The following is an 18,665-nucleotide window of genomic DNA, read 5'->3' on the forward strand; positions in this document are numbered from 1 at the left end:
TTAATATGTTTTATTTTGTTTTTATTTATGCTAATTTAGAATTCCTTTGTATTCTCTGGTAACACTATTAACTGCATAGTGACCCTGTTGTAGGAGGCAGCCACTCTTGGTAATCCATTTATTTAAGAAACGAAGCTTTTCCTAGGTACAATACTAACTTGATAAAAGCAGTCGGTCCTTTGCTCTTAGGGGACTTTTCCATTTCTTTTTGTCTTACTTTTCACTGTTGTTTTCATACTTCCACATGTTTCTAAAAGCTGTATCTTGGAAAATAGAACACGCAGGTGATGGTATTGAACTCAACTCCATGGAGGACTAGCATTTGTGTGGATTCTGGCCTTCTGCCGTGGATCTAAAGCACACCCATTTCATCTGCCAGAGGCAGGTATGGCTCTCTGTAAGCCCCTATAAGTAAAGATTATTTCTATTTATCCTGCTCAGTGTGTTTCCTGTAACAAATCATTCAAGAAACTCTGGTCCCTTCATGAACATATCAAGATCGTCCATGGATATGCAGAAAAGAAATTTTCCTGTGAAATTTGTGAGAAGAAATTCTATACCATGGCTCATGTGCGGAAACACATGGTTGGTAAGTTTTTTCTGCCTCTTTTCTCTCACACCTGTAATTTCCCCTGTTCTTTGGTGCGTTTTGTGCTTGGGATTGGGCAGGTGTGAGGAGCTGCCTTTCTTCCATCAGCGTTGACTTGTTTGAAACCGAATGCAGCATGCCTTCAGCAGGCATCAGCAAATCAGATGGCATGGTCTTCCACGCCCAGGTCTTTCAACATTGTTATTTCGTTTTCTCCTCAGAACATTGCTATTAGAGCTTTGCAATGTAGAGTGTCAAAAATGAAGACGGCATGATCACCTTACAGTAGGTCATGTAGCTCTGCCGGCCTGGACTTTTCAGTTGACTTACTTTGAGTGTACATGCGTTCTGTGTTGCAGCACACACGAAAGACATGCCATTTACATGTGAAACCTGTGGAAAATCCTTCAAACGCAGTATGTCACTCAAGGTGCACTCCTTGCAGCATTCTGGAGAGAAGCCCTTCAGATGCGAGGTAAGGAATGCTAGCCGCCCGGCCCAGGCCTAGGGGCTTCTCTTGTACGTGTGTACGGTGAGGCAGTGAGGCAGAGGTGTGCTGTTGCACAAGGCACAAGGCTGCATTTCCACAGAACCTTCAGACATGTGCTCTGAACATTGTATGTTACCTCACTGCTAGGTAGAGAAGTGTTAGGTTAGCTTAAACTTGGGAATAACACATGATGAGTACTTTTTATTTTCTCAGTGATTCAGAAAGATTGGGTGTACTTCAGTGATAATTATATGTGAAAATGTCCTTTTTCTTAATAACTCAGCTGCAGAAGTATAGCAGAGCCAAATAGTTGACACACAGGTTCTCTGTTGAGTATGAGAAAATAAACCTCATCTCAGGAACTATGTAGGGTGGGCTCAGGTAAAGCTACTGTGCTTGGCATTCAAAAATTTCCACTGTGTCCAATGCAGAACTGTGACGAAAGGTTTCAATACAAGTACCAGCTACGCTCCCACATGAGCATCCACATCGGGCACAAACAGTTCATGTGCCAGTGGTGTGGCAAGGATTTCAACATGAAGCAGTACTTCGATGAACACATGAAAACACACACTGGTAAGAATTTCTTGGGAAAGGTACAGATGTGTCTCAAGCACTTGTTGATGATCACTTGTGACTCTCTATCTAAAAGTCTAAACCACAAATTTGCATTCTAAGTACAAATTCCACTTTAAATAAACCTGATATATAAAAATACAGATTTATAATACTACAAAATTAGGCTTTCATAACTCTATTTAAAGAAGGATTATTTGTCAATGCCTTTTAACTGTAGGTCCCTTCAGGATAATGGGTTCTTTACTTGGGGTACAGGATCCCCTAAAATTGTGTGAAACTTGTATATGTGCATATGTTATTTTTCCAAGGGAAGGATTCTGGACCTTTAACAAATGTGGAACCCTGGCTGCTTTAAATAGAATACCCTGTCAGTATTCTTAAAGTTTGATTGGATTGGATTTACTGTACAAAAATTCACAACCTTTCAGGAACACATCCATCAAAGAGGTTAAATAATACTTTAGCCACTTTGTGTTTTTAGGTGTATATGCTTCATAGCATGGATTTGAATCTTGTAAGCATTTGATTATCCAACTTCCTGGAACCTGGCTAAAATAATACCTCTCCCTGCAAGTGCTGTATCATTGTATTTCACTCTTAACTTGATGTCCTGGGATTTCCTGTCTTTACACAAATTGGACAGTATGAACCATTTTTCAGGTTTCTAAATAAAATCGAGTCATAGGATTCCAGGTTCTGTTAGAGTACAGAGTAGCCGAGCTAGAAAGAACCACAAGAGATTATCTTCCTTAGCCTGCTGTTCTTTTTTGCTTTACTCTTGGTGGGGAAATTCTGCCCATGGCTGGATCTCTTTAATTCCCATTTCTCTGTTGAAGTCCAAAGAAAAATGTCTGCCTAGTGGACTTCTTTCCCATTCCAAGCAGAGCACCATCAGATTTTAATGATTAGGTTAGATGAAGAGTCATGAGAAGGGTTTAATTAAACAAATTATACCTCAAAAGGTAATGCTAACTTTGGAGCCTAAGTGGCTAGCAGGGTATATCAGAGTATTAACAAATTATCCTCTTATAATTTGCTGGCTTTTCGATTCTGAGTCACTTTTAGGATTCAGGTTTTTGGTATAAAGCAGGAAACAATGATACTAGTCAGAAGATAAGGTTTTTTGAAGGCAGAAGCTGTGTCACATTCACATATAGGTGCCTAGTAAATGTCACATGATTGAAAGGAGCCTCCAGCCATTCAAGCCTCTGCCTCCACACTCACCTCTGCATGTCTCCCTGTGTGTCTGTCTCCCATTCCTTCCTGTCTCCTCCTGCAGATCTTTCTCTTTTCTTACTTTCCCTTCGTTCTTGCTTTCTTCAGACCTTTAAATGTCCATAATATGTAACCAAAGTGTATGTTTTCTGAGTAATGTATTTGTTGAATAAAGTTTTATATTTTCTTTGACCAAATAGGCAAGTTCAACATTTCCTACTTCTTCTAAAAGAATACAGCCACCTAAATTTGCTTAAATTTTTATCCTTCTTAGTAAAAGAGTGGCATATACTTGTTAAAGTAGATTAGAAAATATGAAAATGAAAAACTAAATAAAAATGACCTGTAATCTTATCACTTATGAGATCGTTAATGTTAACATTTTGACATACAGTTTAAAAAATTCTTTAGTTTCTGAATACACATGTAGATAGATACTATGCATAAGTGCTTATGTGTTCTGTGTATAGTAATAAAACAAAAATTGGGTCTTTATACTCTATTGTAACTTGCTTTTTATTTTACTATATTATGTCACTAACAGCAGTCTCATTTTAACAGTTGTATAATATTCCTTCTTGTAAATTTGCTTTAATAATAGCTATTATTTATTATGTGCATATATGCCAGGCATCATCATAAGTGCTTTACACACATTATCTCATTTAATCAATCTAACCTTTACAACAGTCTTGTAATGTGAAGGATGTTACCTCCATTTTGTTTAGCCAGTTCTCTATTGGTCATTTAGATGATTTCTGTTTCCAGTTTTTCTACTGTTATAAATAATACTATGATAAATAAGTCTGTAACTAACACATCCTTGATTATTTGCTCAGGATAAATTCCTGGAAATGGAATTACCAGGGCAAAGAGATGCATGCATTTTTAAAACATGGTGATATATATTGCAGAGTAGCCATCCACATACCCTCTTGCCAGCTGTTCATGAAAATACCCATTTCCCCAGCCCTTTCCAATGTTAAATAAAACCCTTGCTGATTTGATAGGTGAAAAATGGTCTCTTATTGTGTTAATTTGTACTTAATTGCTAAGTGCGAGTGAACATTTTTCATGTGCCTCTTGGGTATCACTGTGTTTTCTGAACTGCTCGTGCCTTTTCTGTGTTCATCTTCCGATTGCTGTGCTTGACTTCTTGTTTATAGTAGCTCGCAATGTATACTTACATACGCTGCACTTCATTTAACACCAGTATTAAGATACTTTCTGCTGGTTTGTCATCTGTCTTTTAATATTGTGGGTAATACTCGAATTGGGAAGACAGCTGGATGGACAAACCTGACTGCCACTCAACAGCAGTGAGACTTTGAGTGAATCATGTAACCTCTGTAGGCCTCTGGTTCCTTGGCATTAAATAAGGGTGACAGTAGCATCTGAGAAGATTGAAGAGAAGAGTTAGCTTTAAAGAAGCAAAGGGATGGCTCTTCAAAAGTGGATGCAGCCACAGTTGGTGTATGTTTTGGTGGGGACTGAGGCCACTGCAAGAACCGACATTGATTGGGCTGTTTCTTTGCAGTTAAAGAGAAGTGAGGCACATCTTTTCTAGGGAAGCTGACCAGCCCTCAGGCAGGGTTTCCTAGGATGGTGTGGTTATGGGGTGAGTTCAACACAGAATAATCCTCTACCAGGCAAAGTGCTAATAAGTCCGTAGGGACACAAAGATGAATTAAGACCTGCTTTTTGCCCTCGAGGAGCTTATGGTCTAATCGTAGTGATGGTAGTAATAGCAAAAATGAGGGCAACACTAAAATGCATTGAATATCCACTATGTGTCAGATACTGCTCCAAGCACTTTTCTTGTATTTTCAACTTACCACAATAACCTATTATTATTATCTTCCACTTTTTCAGATGAGGAAACTGAGGCTCAGAGATTAAATAACTTGTCCAAGACAATCTGATTCAAGAACCACACATTTAGTGATTCTGATATAAATTCAGTGTGGCAAGTAATAAAACGGAGGGATACACAGGACATCATGAGGCAAAAAGGTGCCGTCCCAGAGTCTGGTTCTCAGCTTCCAGGATTTGTTGATGTGCTCAAGCAGATCAGGATCAGAGGGACTGATACATGTTAAATAGCCTTAATGATATGTAAATAAAATGGCTAATTTATTAACTTACACTGAAAAGGCTGAATGGCAAGTGGTTCAGTACTCGTTTCTTTGGTTGGCATATTCTCTGCCTAAAGAAAAATCTGTATTAGAAGCTAACTTGTAATCAGAAAATTGTCAGGGACAGGGAATTACAGCAAAGGAAGGTAACTGATCTTAATGGTGAGTACCATACTTCACTGAATCCAAGAAGCCACCAGTTGTAAGACAAAATTTATATACCTCTAGGAAAATACTGTAGACTTAACAATAACATGCCATTGATGGTAAGGTCTGTGTTAAGTTCAGAGATGTTAATATGGGGGAAGATGCATGTCTTAGCATTAACAAATATTTATTCATAAATATTAGTTAAGAGTCTACTAAATGGAACTAATGTAGCGAAGACTGAAGTAGTCCCTGAATTCACAGAGCTTATAGTCAGTCAGGTTGAGCTGATAGACAAGTAAGGCCTAACAACGGTTTGATGAGAGCACAGTAGGTACAGGGAACTAAATAAAGTTGGTTAGAGTTTGATGGATAGGGGTAGGGGTGGCAGGCAGAGAGTATGGTAAGACATGACACTGGAGAGCAATAAGCAGGTACCAAGTCACAGAAAACCCCATAAACCATGTAAAAAAGTTTGGACTTTATTCTGAGGACAGTGGAAAGTTCTAGAAAGGTTTTAAGCAGAATGTGACATCTGAAAGTGCACTGAGGCTAGGTATGGGGTGTGGAGAATGGATTGGAGGGTGGGGAGCAAGAATAGAAATGGTGAACCAGTCCAGTGGATATTGTGGTGTGCAGGCAAATGAGTGTGATGAAATGTACACACATGTAGCAGAGGAGGAAATTTAAGTGATTGACAGGGTAAGAGTTGAATTAACCTGGTGATTGATTGGACATCAGTGGTGTGGGAGGGAAGAATCAAGGGTTAGTCCCAGATTTGGGGCTTGTACGCAATTTGTCAAGAGAGGATAGCAGAGGGAGGAGCAGATTTGCTAGGTAGGATAATGAATTTAATTTTGTACTTGTTAATTTTGAGATATTTATGGGACATTCAACAGAAATATCCAGTAGGAAATTTGCAAAATATATTTAAAGCTCAAGAGAGAGATTTAAGCTAGATACATAAATAACATGGATTACTGATGCTGCTCAAGGATGTTCATATTAAGCAGGCTGGAATGCTTGTATTTATTGGCTAGATCACTTTTTCTTTTGAACAGTGCAGAAGACAACTAGCCAAATTCTTACTCTTTTCTATCTTTCATGAAGATTATTTGTCATCATTTATAATGTTCTTTCTTCAGACTCCTTACAATACTGTTCCTTACACTCAAGTTAGCTTTATCTATATGTAACAGGTCATCTTTAGATGTATTGAGATACAACCTTTCCTAGTTACCTTGATGGACTTAGCTGTTAGTGTATCTTCCAGTCATCCCTTTAAGCAGCTCTTTCTTAAGGCACTACGTGGTACAGGTGGTTGATTTCAAATGTTACATTTTGATTTTCCCCTGTTTCAGCCTCATCATAATCTTACCTTGAGTTTTCAGAGAAATCTTAATATCAGTCATTAGCACAATTAGGAGATAGAACCTGATGAGTAATGAGAGTTAGAGAGAGGTCGGATTGTGGGTTTAAGTCTGGAACAGCACATGTGGAAAATTTGGTAAGACATCAAGAAATGAATAAAAGGTTATTAAGCAATAAAATTTTTTATTTCAAATCCATGGGTTTGTCACAGGCCAGTTCTAATAGTTGTGGGTCTTTGTATGGCAAATCTGTGTAGCCTAGAAGACTGCAAATGAGAGATGATTAGAGAGATCCGGGATTAGATCCAAGGTTGAACATACAACAGGAAGTTAAGTGTCCATACATTGAAGAAGCTTTCCGTGCATACATGCTGTTTGCAAAGACAGTGTCTAATGACGTAAGGAGTGATTACTGAGTCAAGGGGAGGGTGTTTGCTCATATTAGACTAATAATTCAAAGACAAAGTCCTTTGGCTCTGCCTCCCAGTGGCTGTTGAGAGTGAAGGAGGAAGCGTCTAGGGGTTTGATAGGTTATCAAACAGGTGTGCTTTTAAAACATTTTATTGTACAAGTATATCATGCTTATTTTAGAAAAGCTTAGTACATAAAAGCATAAAAAATAAAGCATCATTCACAGTCCCATTACATAGAATAGTCACTGGTAACATTTGTATTTCTTTCCATATTTTTTCTATATATATTTTTTCATCAAAAGTGGATAATACCATGAGTACATTTTCATAACTTGATACTCTATAGACAATGGAGAATAGATTTTCATATGTTAATAATTACATTTCTATACTTTTATAATATTGTTTTTAATGGCACTTTCCATCAGATGGGTATGCCATAATTGACTTAATCAACTCCATTTAACATAGAATTTGAAGCTTTTAAGATAATTGGGAGGAAATGGATTAAAAAGAAGGAAAACAAGCTGGGCTCAGAACTTACCTAAAAAGGTGGATATGAATCACCGTGAAGAGCCCGGAGGCGGCAGTGACTGAATAATGAAAAGCTGAAAAATGAGAGAAATATGAATGTCAGAAAAGGGTACTGGGAATTTTTGAGAAAACTGATCCCTCCTGACTGTTAAAATTCTGGCTTCCATGGAAAGACACAACAGGAGATGTCAGTTTTCAAAGGAGAGAGAGACATTATAGGTAAAGAGGTGTTTGCTCCTAGTTTAAGAAGGGGTCCCAGAGTGAAGGAAAGCAGTAAGAAAATGACCTTCCTTCAGTTCGCAGGAATGCTCAAAGCACTGAGGTGTTAAAGTGCTCTAGGTCATTTGTCAAAGCACAGAAACTCCTGAACCCAGCTGCAGTTCTAAATCCTAGCTCAGACACTTGGGCAACTTTCTTAATTTATATATTAGTAAAAAAGGGATAATTCCATACCTGCCTCATACAGTCTGTTGCTGAGGCTCACCGAAGGTTCATAGATATAAAGTGACTGGAGTGGTGCCAGGCACACAGTAAGACTCAACAGATCAGAGCTGTTACTGATACAGAGCAGAACAAGGACACCTAGCGGAAACTGAGGGGGCAGTAACTGAGTGAGAGCAAACTGTCACAGCAAGAGTTAAAAACACAAGCTGCGCTCACTGAAGGAATTGGTAAATGCAGGCATAAAGTCCCTGAAATGCATGTACACAGGTATTCCGGACCGCATCACCGCCCTCCGTATGAAGTGATTAATGGACATATAAATGTTCATGAATCGTCTTGTTTTCCCCCCTGTAGCCTGGGAAACTGGGCAGAGATGCAGGCAGGGCACAGATGCAACTAAGCAATAGTCCAAAGGAAAGTTAGGAAGCTTAAAAATTAAGCCCCTAGAAACCAAACCTAATTTCCTCCTACGTGCCCTTAGAACTGTGGAATTGTTTCCTTTTTGACTCATTGGCCTCGTAGTTCTCCATCTGGAACAGCAGCCCCCTTTCAATCCTTCCCACACCTATAGACATATGGAAATTGTGTGGGGATGTTTTTGATTGTCAAAATGTCTTGGGGGCACTTAGTATGCTGGCACCTGAATGCGGAGTGTTCTTCACTTGTGCCATGTAGTCCTACATAATGAAGAATTGCCTGTGGAAATGCCAGTAGCACGCCCGTTGAGACACTGCAGTGTGAAGTTGGTGCTGCAGGCTGGATCAGCCCAGTGTTTTCCAAGTCCCGTACCAAAAAGTAAGCCACGTGCTAAGGATTATGTACAAGTAGGCATGAACAGACTTATTTGCTCCACAGGACATTTGCGGCAAAGTCATACTTCTGATTGGAACGTCAGAAATCACTTACAGATTAACTTGCCTTAATTGAGAGACAGAGATTCATCTGTGGTCTTAGTTCCTTGGAGCCCAGGAAAGCCGTGTGAACAGTTCTGTATGTCGGATGTGAAGGACGACTGCCGTGGATGCCGTAGGTTGTGTGTCAGCTTTGCTTGTAGCTATTCATTTGTTAGGTCACAACTTGGGGACACTTCTGTGACCCTTAGAATATGGCATGCCTTGCTGGAGAGGAGTGGTGATCTACTTTTTTAGTATAAATACTAGCATGAGTACCTAATTGCTGCCTAGGATGTTAATCATTTTTTTGTGTCTGTGTTCATCTTAGGAGAGAAACCCTTTATCTGTGAAATCTGTGGCAAAAGCTTCACCAGCCGCCCCAACATGAAGAGGCACCGCAGAACTCACACAGGCGAGAAGCCCTATCCATGTGATGTGTGTGGCCAGCGGTTCCGCTTCTCCAACATGCTGAAGGCCCACAAGGAGAAGTGCTTTCGGGTGACCAGCCCTGTGAATGTGCCGCCTGCTGTCCAGATCCCACTTACAACTGCCCCTGCCACCCCAGTTCCTTCTGTGGTGAACACACCCACAACCCCAACCCCGCCCATCAGTATGAATCCTGTGAGTGCCCTTCCCCCGCGGCCCATCCCCCACCCTTTCTCACACCTGCACCTCCACCCGCACCCTCACCACCCGCACCACCTCCCTATCCCCCCAGTCCCACACCTCCCCCCGCCCCCAGCTCTCTTTAAGAGCGAGCCTTTAAATCACAGAGGCCAGGGAGAGGACAACTTCCTGCGGCACCTGGCAGAGAAGAACAGTTCAGCACAGCACCATTAACATCCATCCCCTTCAGAGTGTTCTCCGTGCTCTGCGGCCCCATGTGAGTTTGCAGAGAGGGAGCTGGGAGCATTTCTATAGCTGCCAGACTCTCCTCAGCATCCACCAAGAGCTTTGTCCTCGTCTTGGTGAATCAGCACACCCAAGGGGGTGGAGAAGATGACCACCTTGAGCTCACGGAGGAAACTGTCACCTAAACCAGGGGAACCACCCAACTAAAGCCCACTTTGCTTGCATTTTCTGGTGACTTTTATAAATTTCAAATATTCAGACTCGTGGAATTTTATAATTTCATATCAGCTGATGAGGTATGCTTGCTTTTATAGCCTGGACTTCTCCTCAAAGAGGGGACAGGCCTGGTTTCCTTTGTACTAATCGGGAAGGCTGTGAGATTAATCCAGAGCATTAATTGTATCACTGTGTATCGTAATGAATTCTTTTCAGCTTTTGGTGCTGGCTCCAGAGTTGGGCCAGCCACGTTTCACAGTTTATCAAGCATTATAAAGACAGACATTTTCTTCTTTGTGTAGCTCTCCTAACGCACTCTTTATTTTACTACAGAAATTATTTTAGAGTTTTTGTATAGACTTCTTTAGTAGTCTGTTTCTAAAATGAAATGTATTTCAATAAGCGGTGTAATTTTTTCAGTGTAGCTGGGCCTATGTTGTAAAATAGAAAAAAATTTTATAATCATCAAAATGTGATTCTTAAAGATGCATATAACTTCTATAGTTCAAAGTTACTCATACATCCGTACAACTCAAAGGTGCTTCAGAGACTAGATGTATCTGAGAGGGTCTCCAAACCAGGTTACTGCAAAAAAATGAGGTTTTACTTTCAGAACCTGGTATAAGTCCTTGGTGGTTTTTAAATCTCTGCTGAACACTTGAGTGTCTGTCAGGTTCCAGACACGCGCCTGTCCTCCCTGTTCCATGTGGTTCAGATGATGCATTAAATGGATGGTTTGCAGAGGGACGGCCTTTTCCAGGGCAGTCACCTAAAACTTTCCTGTTCTGGAATCTGAGTGAAGCTCTTGACCCTCACAAAGAGGAAGTAGTAGAGATCGTTTCATCTCAGCCACGTCTGGTTTTCACCTCTTCAGAACCGCGTCCGTGTTCCACCTTTATGCTCTGACAAATTGAAGTCTCATAATAATACACTGCTAGTTTTGAGGTTGCTTTATTTTTCTAGAATGGTTATGAAAATATAAAATAGTACACTAAAATCACAAGCATGATGTTGCTGGTCTGACAGCGGCTGAGAGGTTTTGATGAGAACACAAATTGATAATGAGTTTTATAAAATGTCTGTTATAGCAATGGATTATATCCACAACTTTGAGCTATTCTAACACAGTTTCAGTTGTAGTGAGGGCAAGAAAACACCTGTGTTTCCTGCCCTCTCCTCTGCAAATAATCATGTGATAGCAGCATTCCTAGATGATGAGGAGAGCAGCATCTTTAATACCTTGAGGCAGGTTACTTTTTCAAGTTTGGGGAACTTTGAAAGAACACCATCAATCGGGAGCTTATTATGGGAAAGACTGAACAGAAGGGCTTACATACTGGTTATATTTAACTGCTCAAATTTATCCAGACTCAATATGCGAAAACTTTTGTATTTTTTTTGTTGTAGAGAACTGAGTTCCAAAGCTAGGTCTCCTTTCTTTCTCTCTCCCTCTATTTTTTTTATCTTGAAATTTCTTCATTTTTCTTTTTTCGGGCTTGTAAATCATTGCCTGAATCAAAACCTGGCTTTTATTTATTTTTTATTTTTAATATTAAATGTGCAGATATACTTCAAGCACTTTTCTGGCTGATGAGTTCTGTGGTAGGAAAAAATGAACTTTCAATTGAGGTTAAATCCCTATTTTTAAAATACTACATTCTCTTTTAGATTTTTGGTTTAATATTTCCAGTGTTTGTCTTTCTGATTATCACCTTTTGTCTTCTGTAATGAACATAGGAAAATTTTGTAATGAGGCAGAAAAGTATCTCACAACATACTTTTCTTCCTGTTTTTGGATGTAATTTGTTATTTTAAATACTTGTATACATTCTTTCATCACCCAGGTACCCGAAGTAATCAGGAAAGTTCATTCCTTGTTTATGACGTCTTCAGTGGCTGGCTCCCCTTATTCCTAGTCTCCTTTGCATCCCATGACAAGTTTGTGGGTCCCCATCTTTATGTAGACATGTCATTACTTCATGGCCAACCCTGTAATATTAGAATGGCTTTCTTAAGAGATGTAAACTGCAGCTTAGTTAATTAAGTACCATATTTTGTTCTAAATAAATGTACAGTATTGGGCAGCAATTCTAGATGTACAGAATTCTAGACTTGAGACCATTGAATCAACCACTTTGTGAGGTGTACTATAATTATACACTGGAAACTTCAGGTAGTCATCTTTTATTTTTTTCATTCAAGTGAATATAGCCATAAGAAAATATCTGCTACATAGAAAAACCAGTATTAAGCAAATAATCACCACCACCCTTAACAGAAGCAAAAAAAAAAACTTTTTTTTTTTTTTTTTAACCTCGGCATCATCACACTGTACAGTTCTTAGTGAAATGTATTGTGAAACAATCTGGAAACTTCCCATTTTTTCTTCCTAGTTAAGTGTACCTTTCCTGACTTGGGACTTGAGGTCTTCAGGAGAAATGCTCAGAAACACAGTGACTCCTCATCAGCATCATATTACCTATTAATAATGAAATACATTAAGAATACTCAACATGAATGCTTCTGAATATAAGAACTGCAGGATTAAGCCTTAAACATACATTTGAATCAGGTTTAACATGCTTAAGAGTCAAACTCAGGGTTGAAAATTTGACTGGGGTCCTTTACTAAGATAAATGTTGCTCTATGTGGTATGTTTCCCCACATACAGTATAGCGCCCTGTGACTTTTTAAAAACGTATTACCTACTTGTTATCTGTTCATGAGAGAAAGAACTATGGAGGAGTTTGAGTTCTCAGCCCAGGTTGATCTGTACTTAAGTCTTTTAAAGGCAACAAAGGCCACATTTCAGCATTATGTTGATATCAAGTCTAGGCTGTTTCTCATTAATTTTACTGTCTTTGATGGCTTGTACCATTGCTCAAGTTGAGACTTCCTTGAGGAAATTCCTAAGGACTTTGTTGAGTTGACATTGCTTTGCTTTTTTTTTTCCCCCTGTTTTGCAGTTTTCTATTCTTACAGATTTATCATTCAAATGTAAACCCTTCCTTAGCCTTGGAAGGCTGCTTGCTGCTTTTTCAGATTGAGTCAGGTAGGCTCATACTGAGTTAGATATTTTTAAATTTGAATGAAGAAAACAAGATGACCAGTTTAAAGGCACAGGCTTCATTTCCGCATCTATACTGGTGATTTGATTCTTACTCATAGCGAGCAGGGAGATCTCCACATGAAACTTTACCATCGTTCAAAGAAACTTGCAAATCATGTATAGTTTTACCATCTACCATTTGCGTGAGCTGTTCTAAATTAATGACTGAGCATGGACACTACAGTCGTTGTACCATCTTTTTAAAAACCACGTTTGTTGGAATACCTCTTCACAGTGGTTAGAATGCTCCCTATCATTCAATTTTTCCCTATTGTATTAACTGAAGGCAAAATACCCTGAAGAGACGCTTGTCAACTTTGAATTTTCTACTTCTCAAAATTGTTTTCAGTTTTTATGTTTGTTAAATGGATATGTATGTTTAGCTTAATTTTGATTTCACTGGAAGTTTTAAATTTTGAGAAGATCAAGCAGAAATAGAAATCCATTGCATATGTATATATATTTACCCCCATCTTGCAGATTTTGGTTAGTGAAACATGGAATGGTAAGTGGGGTTTTATTGTAAAAAAAAAAAAAAAAGAAAACTACAGTTAAAGGAATCCTTCTGTTTGAGCTACTGTATAGAAACGAGACAACTTTTATTACATTGCTGATCCACATGGTTAACATTTTGGTGCTGTTCTAGACTGTATAGGAAGTATTACATAAAAACGGGGGGTAAGTTACATTTAAGAATTTTATCAGCTATGTACCATGACAAAAATTAGCTCACTTGGAATTCTTAAGACTATAAAATTGAGCAAGTAAAGATTGGGTTTTCATTTTCCTTTACCTAGCTAAAGCAAAATAGGAAATTTCCCAAAAGATCATATTTTCAGGAATGAAAGGTCATTAGTCACTAGAGATAGTGGCATTATTATGCAATAACAACGTCCTATCTAACCTGCTTCTGTCATCTGTAGCAGTTAGAATAAGCAACGATGACCTTCCAACCCTGGACACTACCTCGATAAAGCAAACCAGAAATCCTCTGTACACTTTCTATGGAAGCCATAAAAGTTGCCATCAATGTATCCACTTTCATAGTTCTATACTTTTATACTCTATAGACTTTTTATAGACTTTATGATCAGATCTTTTTGTCTTAGAGGATAGGTTTTGCAAGATTCAACGGAAAATCAAACACTTTGTCCCCGCTTTTTGGAGCTTTAGCTTCAGTAAATTTGTCTGAAGAACCAGATAATATACCATTTATCAAATTCCGCATTTAAGTCAAAACTATTTTGCAGAGTTGCATATCGAGAAAACAAACTCTTTTCTTATTCCATAAGTAGAAGCTATATTGTAAGAAACTACTTATTAAGTGGATTTCTACCTTGTTACTCTGTGTATTACTAGATAATACTTGTATTGTCACAATATTCCTGGAGTTTTTATTTTCTTAATGACAGATATGTGAGTATGCACCTCTCATCCTTTGTTATCTCTCTATAGCTTCCGTCTCTCTCACTCTGTTCTTGAGTGCCTTCAAAAACCAGCATCCTGGAACATTCTTTTCCTAGTCTCTAAATCCTACCTCTGATTATTTCATTTTCCATGAGTATTGGGATACACCCTCAGTCCAATTGCTTTGGCTCTACAAACTAGTAAACCTTGGACAAGAATTTTGAACAGATTTGTTCCCCTGTGTCATTTTTAGATTACATTTAAAACTTTCATTTATCTTCTATTTCTTTACATATTACATCTCTAATGGTGAAAGATGTTATCCTTATCTTGCTCTTCATTTTGTTTTCTTTCACCAGAAACTAGATGTTCCTTTAAAGTTAAAGGTCATTGTATCTCTCTTTTGAACATCTTTTTGTCATATTAGTATTCCTGAATAGCTGTCCTTTCTGATTAAGGGATCCTGAATGCTGCCGTTGCTATGCCCTATTCCTATAAGCCCTGTCTCTTCCAGAACATTTTGCAAGCTTGAAGGCATAATTTTATTTTATTCAAAGGAATTTAAAATCGCGATCTGGTTATCAAAAGTCCTTTATTGAGTTTCAGTCTGCATCTATCATCCTCCTGTCCATCCCTCAAAAACTTCCAGGTACTTTCTTTTTTACTTGCTCACATCTAATTATTTTTTTAATATGATTGATACGTAATATATGAAGGATGTAAAAACAAAGGGTTGCAGTGTGTTCTCCATGTGATATGAGCACCTTATGGAAAAATCATGTTTGCAATTGGCTGATCTTTCATGGTGAGAACCGAAGTGTGTGCTGCGTACAGGTCTCTTGCTCCCTTTCCATTCTCCAAAACTGAAAACACATGGAACTCTTTAAAATGTGGAAATTGGATTGTGTTTTGTCTTAAAAGTGAATGGAAGCTATTGAGTATTTTGGCCTTAGTGAAAATCTTTCCCTTCTGAGTTAAAATGTCACGCCTCTTTCCTTAAAGTTAATAATACTAATACTCAGGTTTTCAAGACTAACATGAAGTGGAAGTCTAAGAAGGCAGCTGTTAGTAAATTCTTAGCCCTTTTTGTCTGGCAACAGTATGTTCTGATGGGACTGTGAAATTGTGAGAATTGGTTATGTTCGATAATGAATAAAGTCATGATCTTTGAAAGCTTCATTGGCTATTGGTAATTGGAAGACTAGTTGACAAAATGTAAAAGGTAGATTTCTCCAGAAATAAGTAACAAGATTTTCTTGTTGTTTTAAATAGTTTTGACTTCAATTTGCCTTGATAGTCCCCATTATTGACCTATAAGTTTGCTTCTTTTAGGTAGTATCTGGCCATCTAGGGTAACCACTTTGAAGTCTGTGGCTTTTCTCTTTGGACTCACAGGCAGTACAGTGGTGTTCGCACTCAGAGGAGCCACATCCCTGACGCAGGCTATTAATGGCTTGTTTCGTGTCTTCTTTGATAGGAAATGTTTGGTGCAAGTATCGAAGGGCCCTTTCCTCTGGGAAGTGTCCCCTCCACTTTCTAGTTCCAGGTTCCTTTCTCACTCTGTTGAGCTTCTCTGGTGAGACCAGGGATGTTACAGATTACTTGAAAACGATCTGGGGGCCATGCGTATGGGGATGAGGCAAGAAGGGGTACAAGCTGAATTTTGCTTAACTTCATAAGGAAACCTGATACCCTGATACTTGCATTGTTGGTGTTGGTCAAGCAAAGAGCCTGTCTCTCTATGTGCCAAAGAACCAGGTTGCTTCTGAACATCCGACTCCTCTGAATGAATACAGCTTCCTGCCACCCCTGCCTTTTACAGATGAAAACGGTTCCTTTAATCAGGACAGAGATGCCACCTCACATTCTGCAAAGGTCTTGAGGCTCTGTTTAATCACATTTGACAAGTTGGTGGGAGATATTTATTCTCTTAGAATGTCCAACTCTCCTAGAAGTATCTTTTCCATGCTTGATTATTCAACTCATTAGGTTTTTTTCAAAAGTAAAAAAGAAATTGTGTGACATAGTTTTGGTGTTACTTCTAAAGTTGTATCCTGAAGGATATTTATGCAACCTCTGAAAATCGGATGAATTCTCAATCTTCCCTAAGTCTGAGTATGCATTTTGTTCATTTCTTGGCATGGGCTGTATGAGTCTATTCCATCAGCAGTACTGGCTTTGTCCACAAGGGGGCAACAAAGTAATTTAGCGTCTTTATTCTCAACCTTCTAATGAAGGATCCTGGCTTTTAAGTCTCTTACAGAATATCCTCTCTTGGCTCAATGCTTATTTATAATAGATCTTAGTTTTTAAGACGTTTTCCTTCATTACCAAGTCCAGTAGTTGTCTTGCCTTCATGATGCAAACAAAGATTAATGTGTGGGTTCAGAGGCCCTTGTGGGTCACGCATCTTAATTAGCCTTTTTAAATAATAGTGCCCTGGGATTGAAAGCTAGGACCTTCCCACGGAGGACCCATTGTGTGCTAAATGCAGAGCAGGAAGGCGACCCTCCTTACTTCTTTTTTCTAGTACCCACCACCAGCGCAAGACCTTCGCATCTCTGAGAAAGACAGGCAGCAGGGGTAACTTGAGCGTGAATGAGGAAGTGCTTCTCCCCTGCTCTGTTCCAGATGTCAGTTACACCAGAGAGCAAGTCCTCAGGCCCAGACCCTGCGGGCTGACCCATGGGAGGTGCCCTGCAACAGCCACTCCTCCAGGTCAGAATTCAGTCTGTGTTCCCTCTGTCAGTTTCTCTTAGGGCTCCTAATACTCATCAGCTCTGGCCACGAGTTTTTGTGCTCATCACAGCGTCTTCTGCACAATAAGCAGGTCAGTAATCAGCTAAGGGGAAACGCCAGACCAGAACCATTTACCCCGTAGAGCCAGGAGGCATTTGCACCTGGAATGGCCTTCTTAACAGCTGTGTGCCTGGCTCCTTTTCCCCAGCCAAATCTGACCCTAAGTAATACAGCTAGATAGACGTGTCCACTTGTAACTCCAACACTTGACCAAAAACGAAACTGAAGCTGTGATTGGTTTAGGTAACAGGTGGCCTGGTGTAACTTTGTTTTTATTTTTGTTTTCCCCAACAGTACTGAAATCACTTGCACTTTTCCTCATTTCTTAAAGAAAGGAAAATCCAGTTTGCTTGCCAGGAATTGTTTAGCGTTAGGTTTACAAAGCTTGTTGTTGAATGTTGAACATTTGTCCAAAGGAGTTTGACAAAACAGAAGCTGCTTGGTCCCTGCTCTGCCTGCTAGGCCGTAACAATTAAGGCCATGTGGCTGGGGTACTTGTGTCCAGTCCAGAAGGGGGCGCCATCCCTCTCCTACCTCTGCAAAGACGCAATTGAAGGTCAAGTTGAACTCGCCTAGGGCAGGTGCCTCTCATGCTGCAAAGAAGTTGAGAGAAGAGTCTTTCAGTTGGGGAGGTGACACAGATGGGACAGGATCTTTTATGATGGGAAAGGCACTGGGGAGAGGAGAGCTGCCTGGACCCCAGGACCACAAGAGGTCGCGCCAAGCTCCCTCCTGAGTCTCCAGACGGGCCTCACTTCCCTGGGTCATCTTTTCCCATCGCCGGTCAGATCTCTCCATGTACTGATTTCCCCTTGTGTGAACTATACCAATATTATTTTTTTAGCAATTGAAATGCACTTTTTATTTCAACTCAATCATGATTTTAAGTATAAAAAATTTATAGACTGTTAAAACTACTCTTTTGTGTATTTTTAACCACTTGATGTAGCATCATCTATTTTATTCTTGAGACTCTGGTACAAGGTGTGCCACTTCATGATATTTCCAAGATGCTGGGCCTTTGGATGTGTACGGTAACCCACTGAATGCTAATGTTCAAAGTAAAACAGCAAAAGTAGCCATATCTGTGTGTGTCTTTCTTCACTTCACTTCTTCCTTACGCTCAGTTGACAACATTTCGGGGGCTCCTTGCTCAATGAATTGTCTTTTTTCTGTAAAATGAGCAACCCCAATATGCTGCTTGTTTTCTGTTGTCCCTGGTCCTGGTACCAGGTTGCCCAGCCCACAAACCCTGCCCACTCTATGAAGGATAACATGTTTTCAAGGCTGCTGGCCGAAGTTAGAGTGATTAGTTCTCTCTCATCCGTGCTGCCTGGCTCGGTGCTGATTAGTTTCCGTGACACTACTCTGTCCTGCTGAGCAATAATCTGAACATACCCTAGAAAACAGTATTTGAAAAAAAGGAGCATGATTGGCTTCTGAACCAGTCTGAAGAATAAACATAGATGGAAC

General features: G+C 39.5%; 1 protein-coding gene across 2 annotated transcripts in view; it reads left to right on the top strand.

Annotated features, from left to right (window-relative positions):
* The window catches only part of ZNF652 (zinc finger protein 652), a 59,778-nt gene extending 41,508 nt beyond the window's left edge, over window positions 1-18,270 (top strand). For both annotated transcript variants that reach the window (XM_036879585.2, XM_036879584.2), the window contains 4 exons: window positions 442-589; window positions 949-1,064; window positions 1,511-1,655; window positions 9,138-18,270. In XM_036879585.2, the coding sequence (XP_036735480.1) occupies window positions 442-589; window positions 949-1,064; window positions 1,511-1,655; window positions 9,138-9,649 (921 nt within the window). In that variant the 3' untranslated portion in view covers window positions 9,650-18,270. The remainder of the gene's footprint in view (window positions 1-441; window positions 590-948; window positions 1,065-1,510; window positions 1,656-9,137) is intronic.
* The last annotated feature ends 395 nt before the right edge of the window (window positions 18,271-18,665 follow it).

Source organism: Manis pentadactyla, chromosome 4 (assembly GCF_030020395.1).
Source record: "Manis pentadactyla isolate mManPen7 chromosome 4, mManPen7.hap1, whole genome shotgun sequence".
NCBI classification, from domain to species: Eukaryota; Metazoa; Chordata; class Mammalia; order Pholidota; family Manidae; genus Manis; species Manis pentadactyla.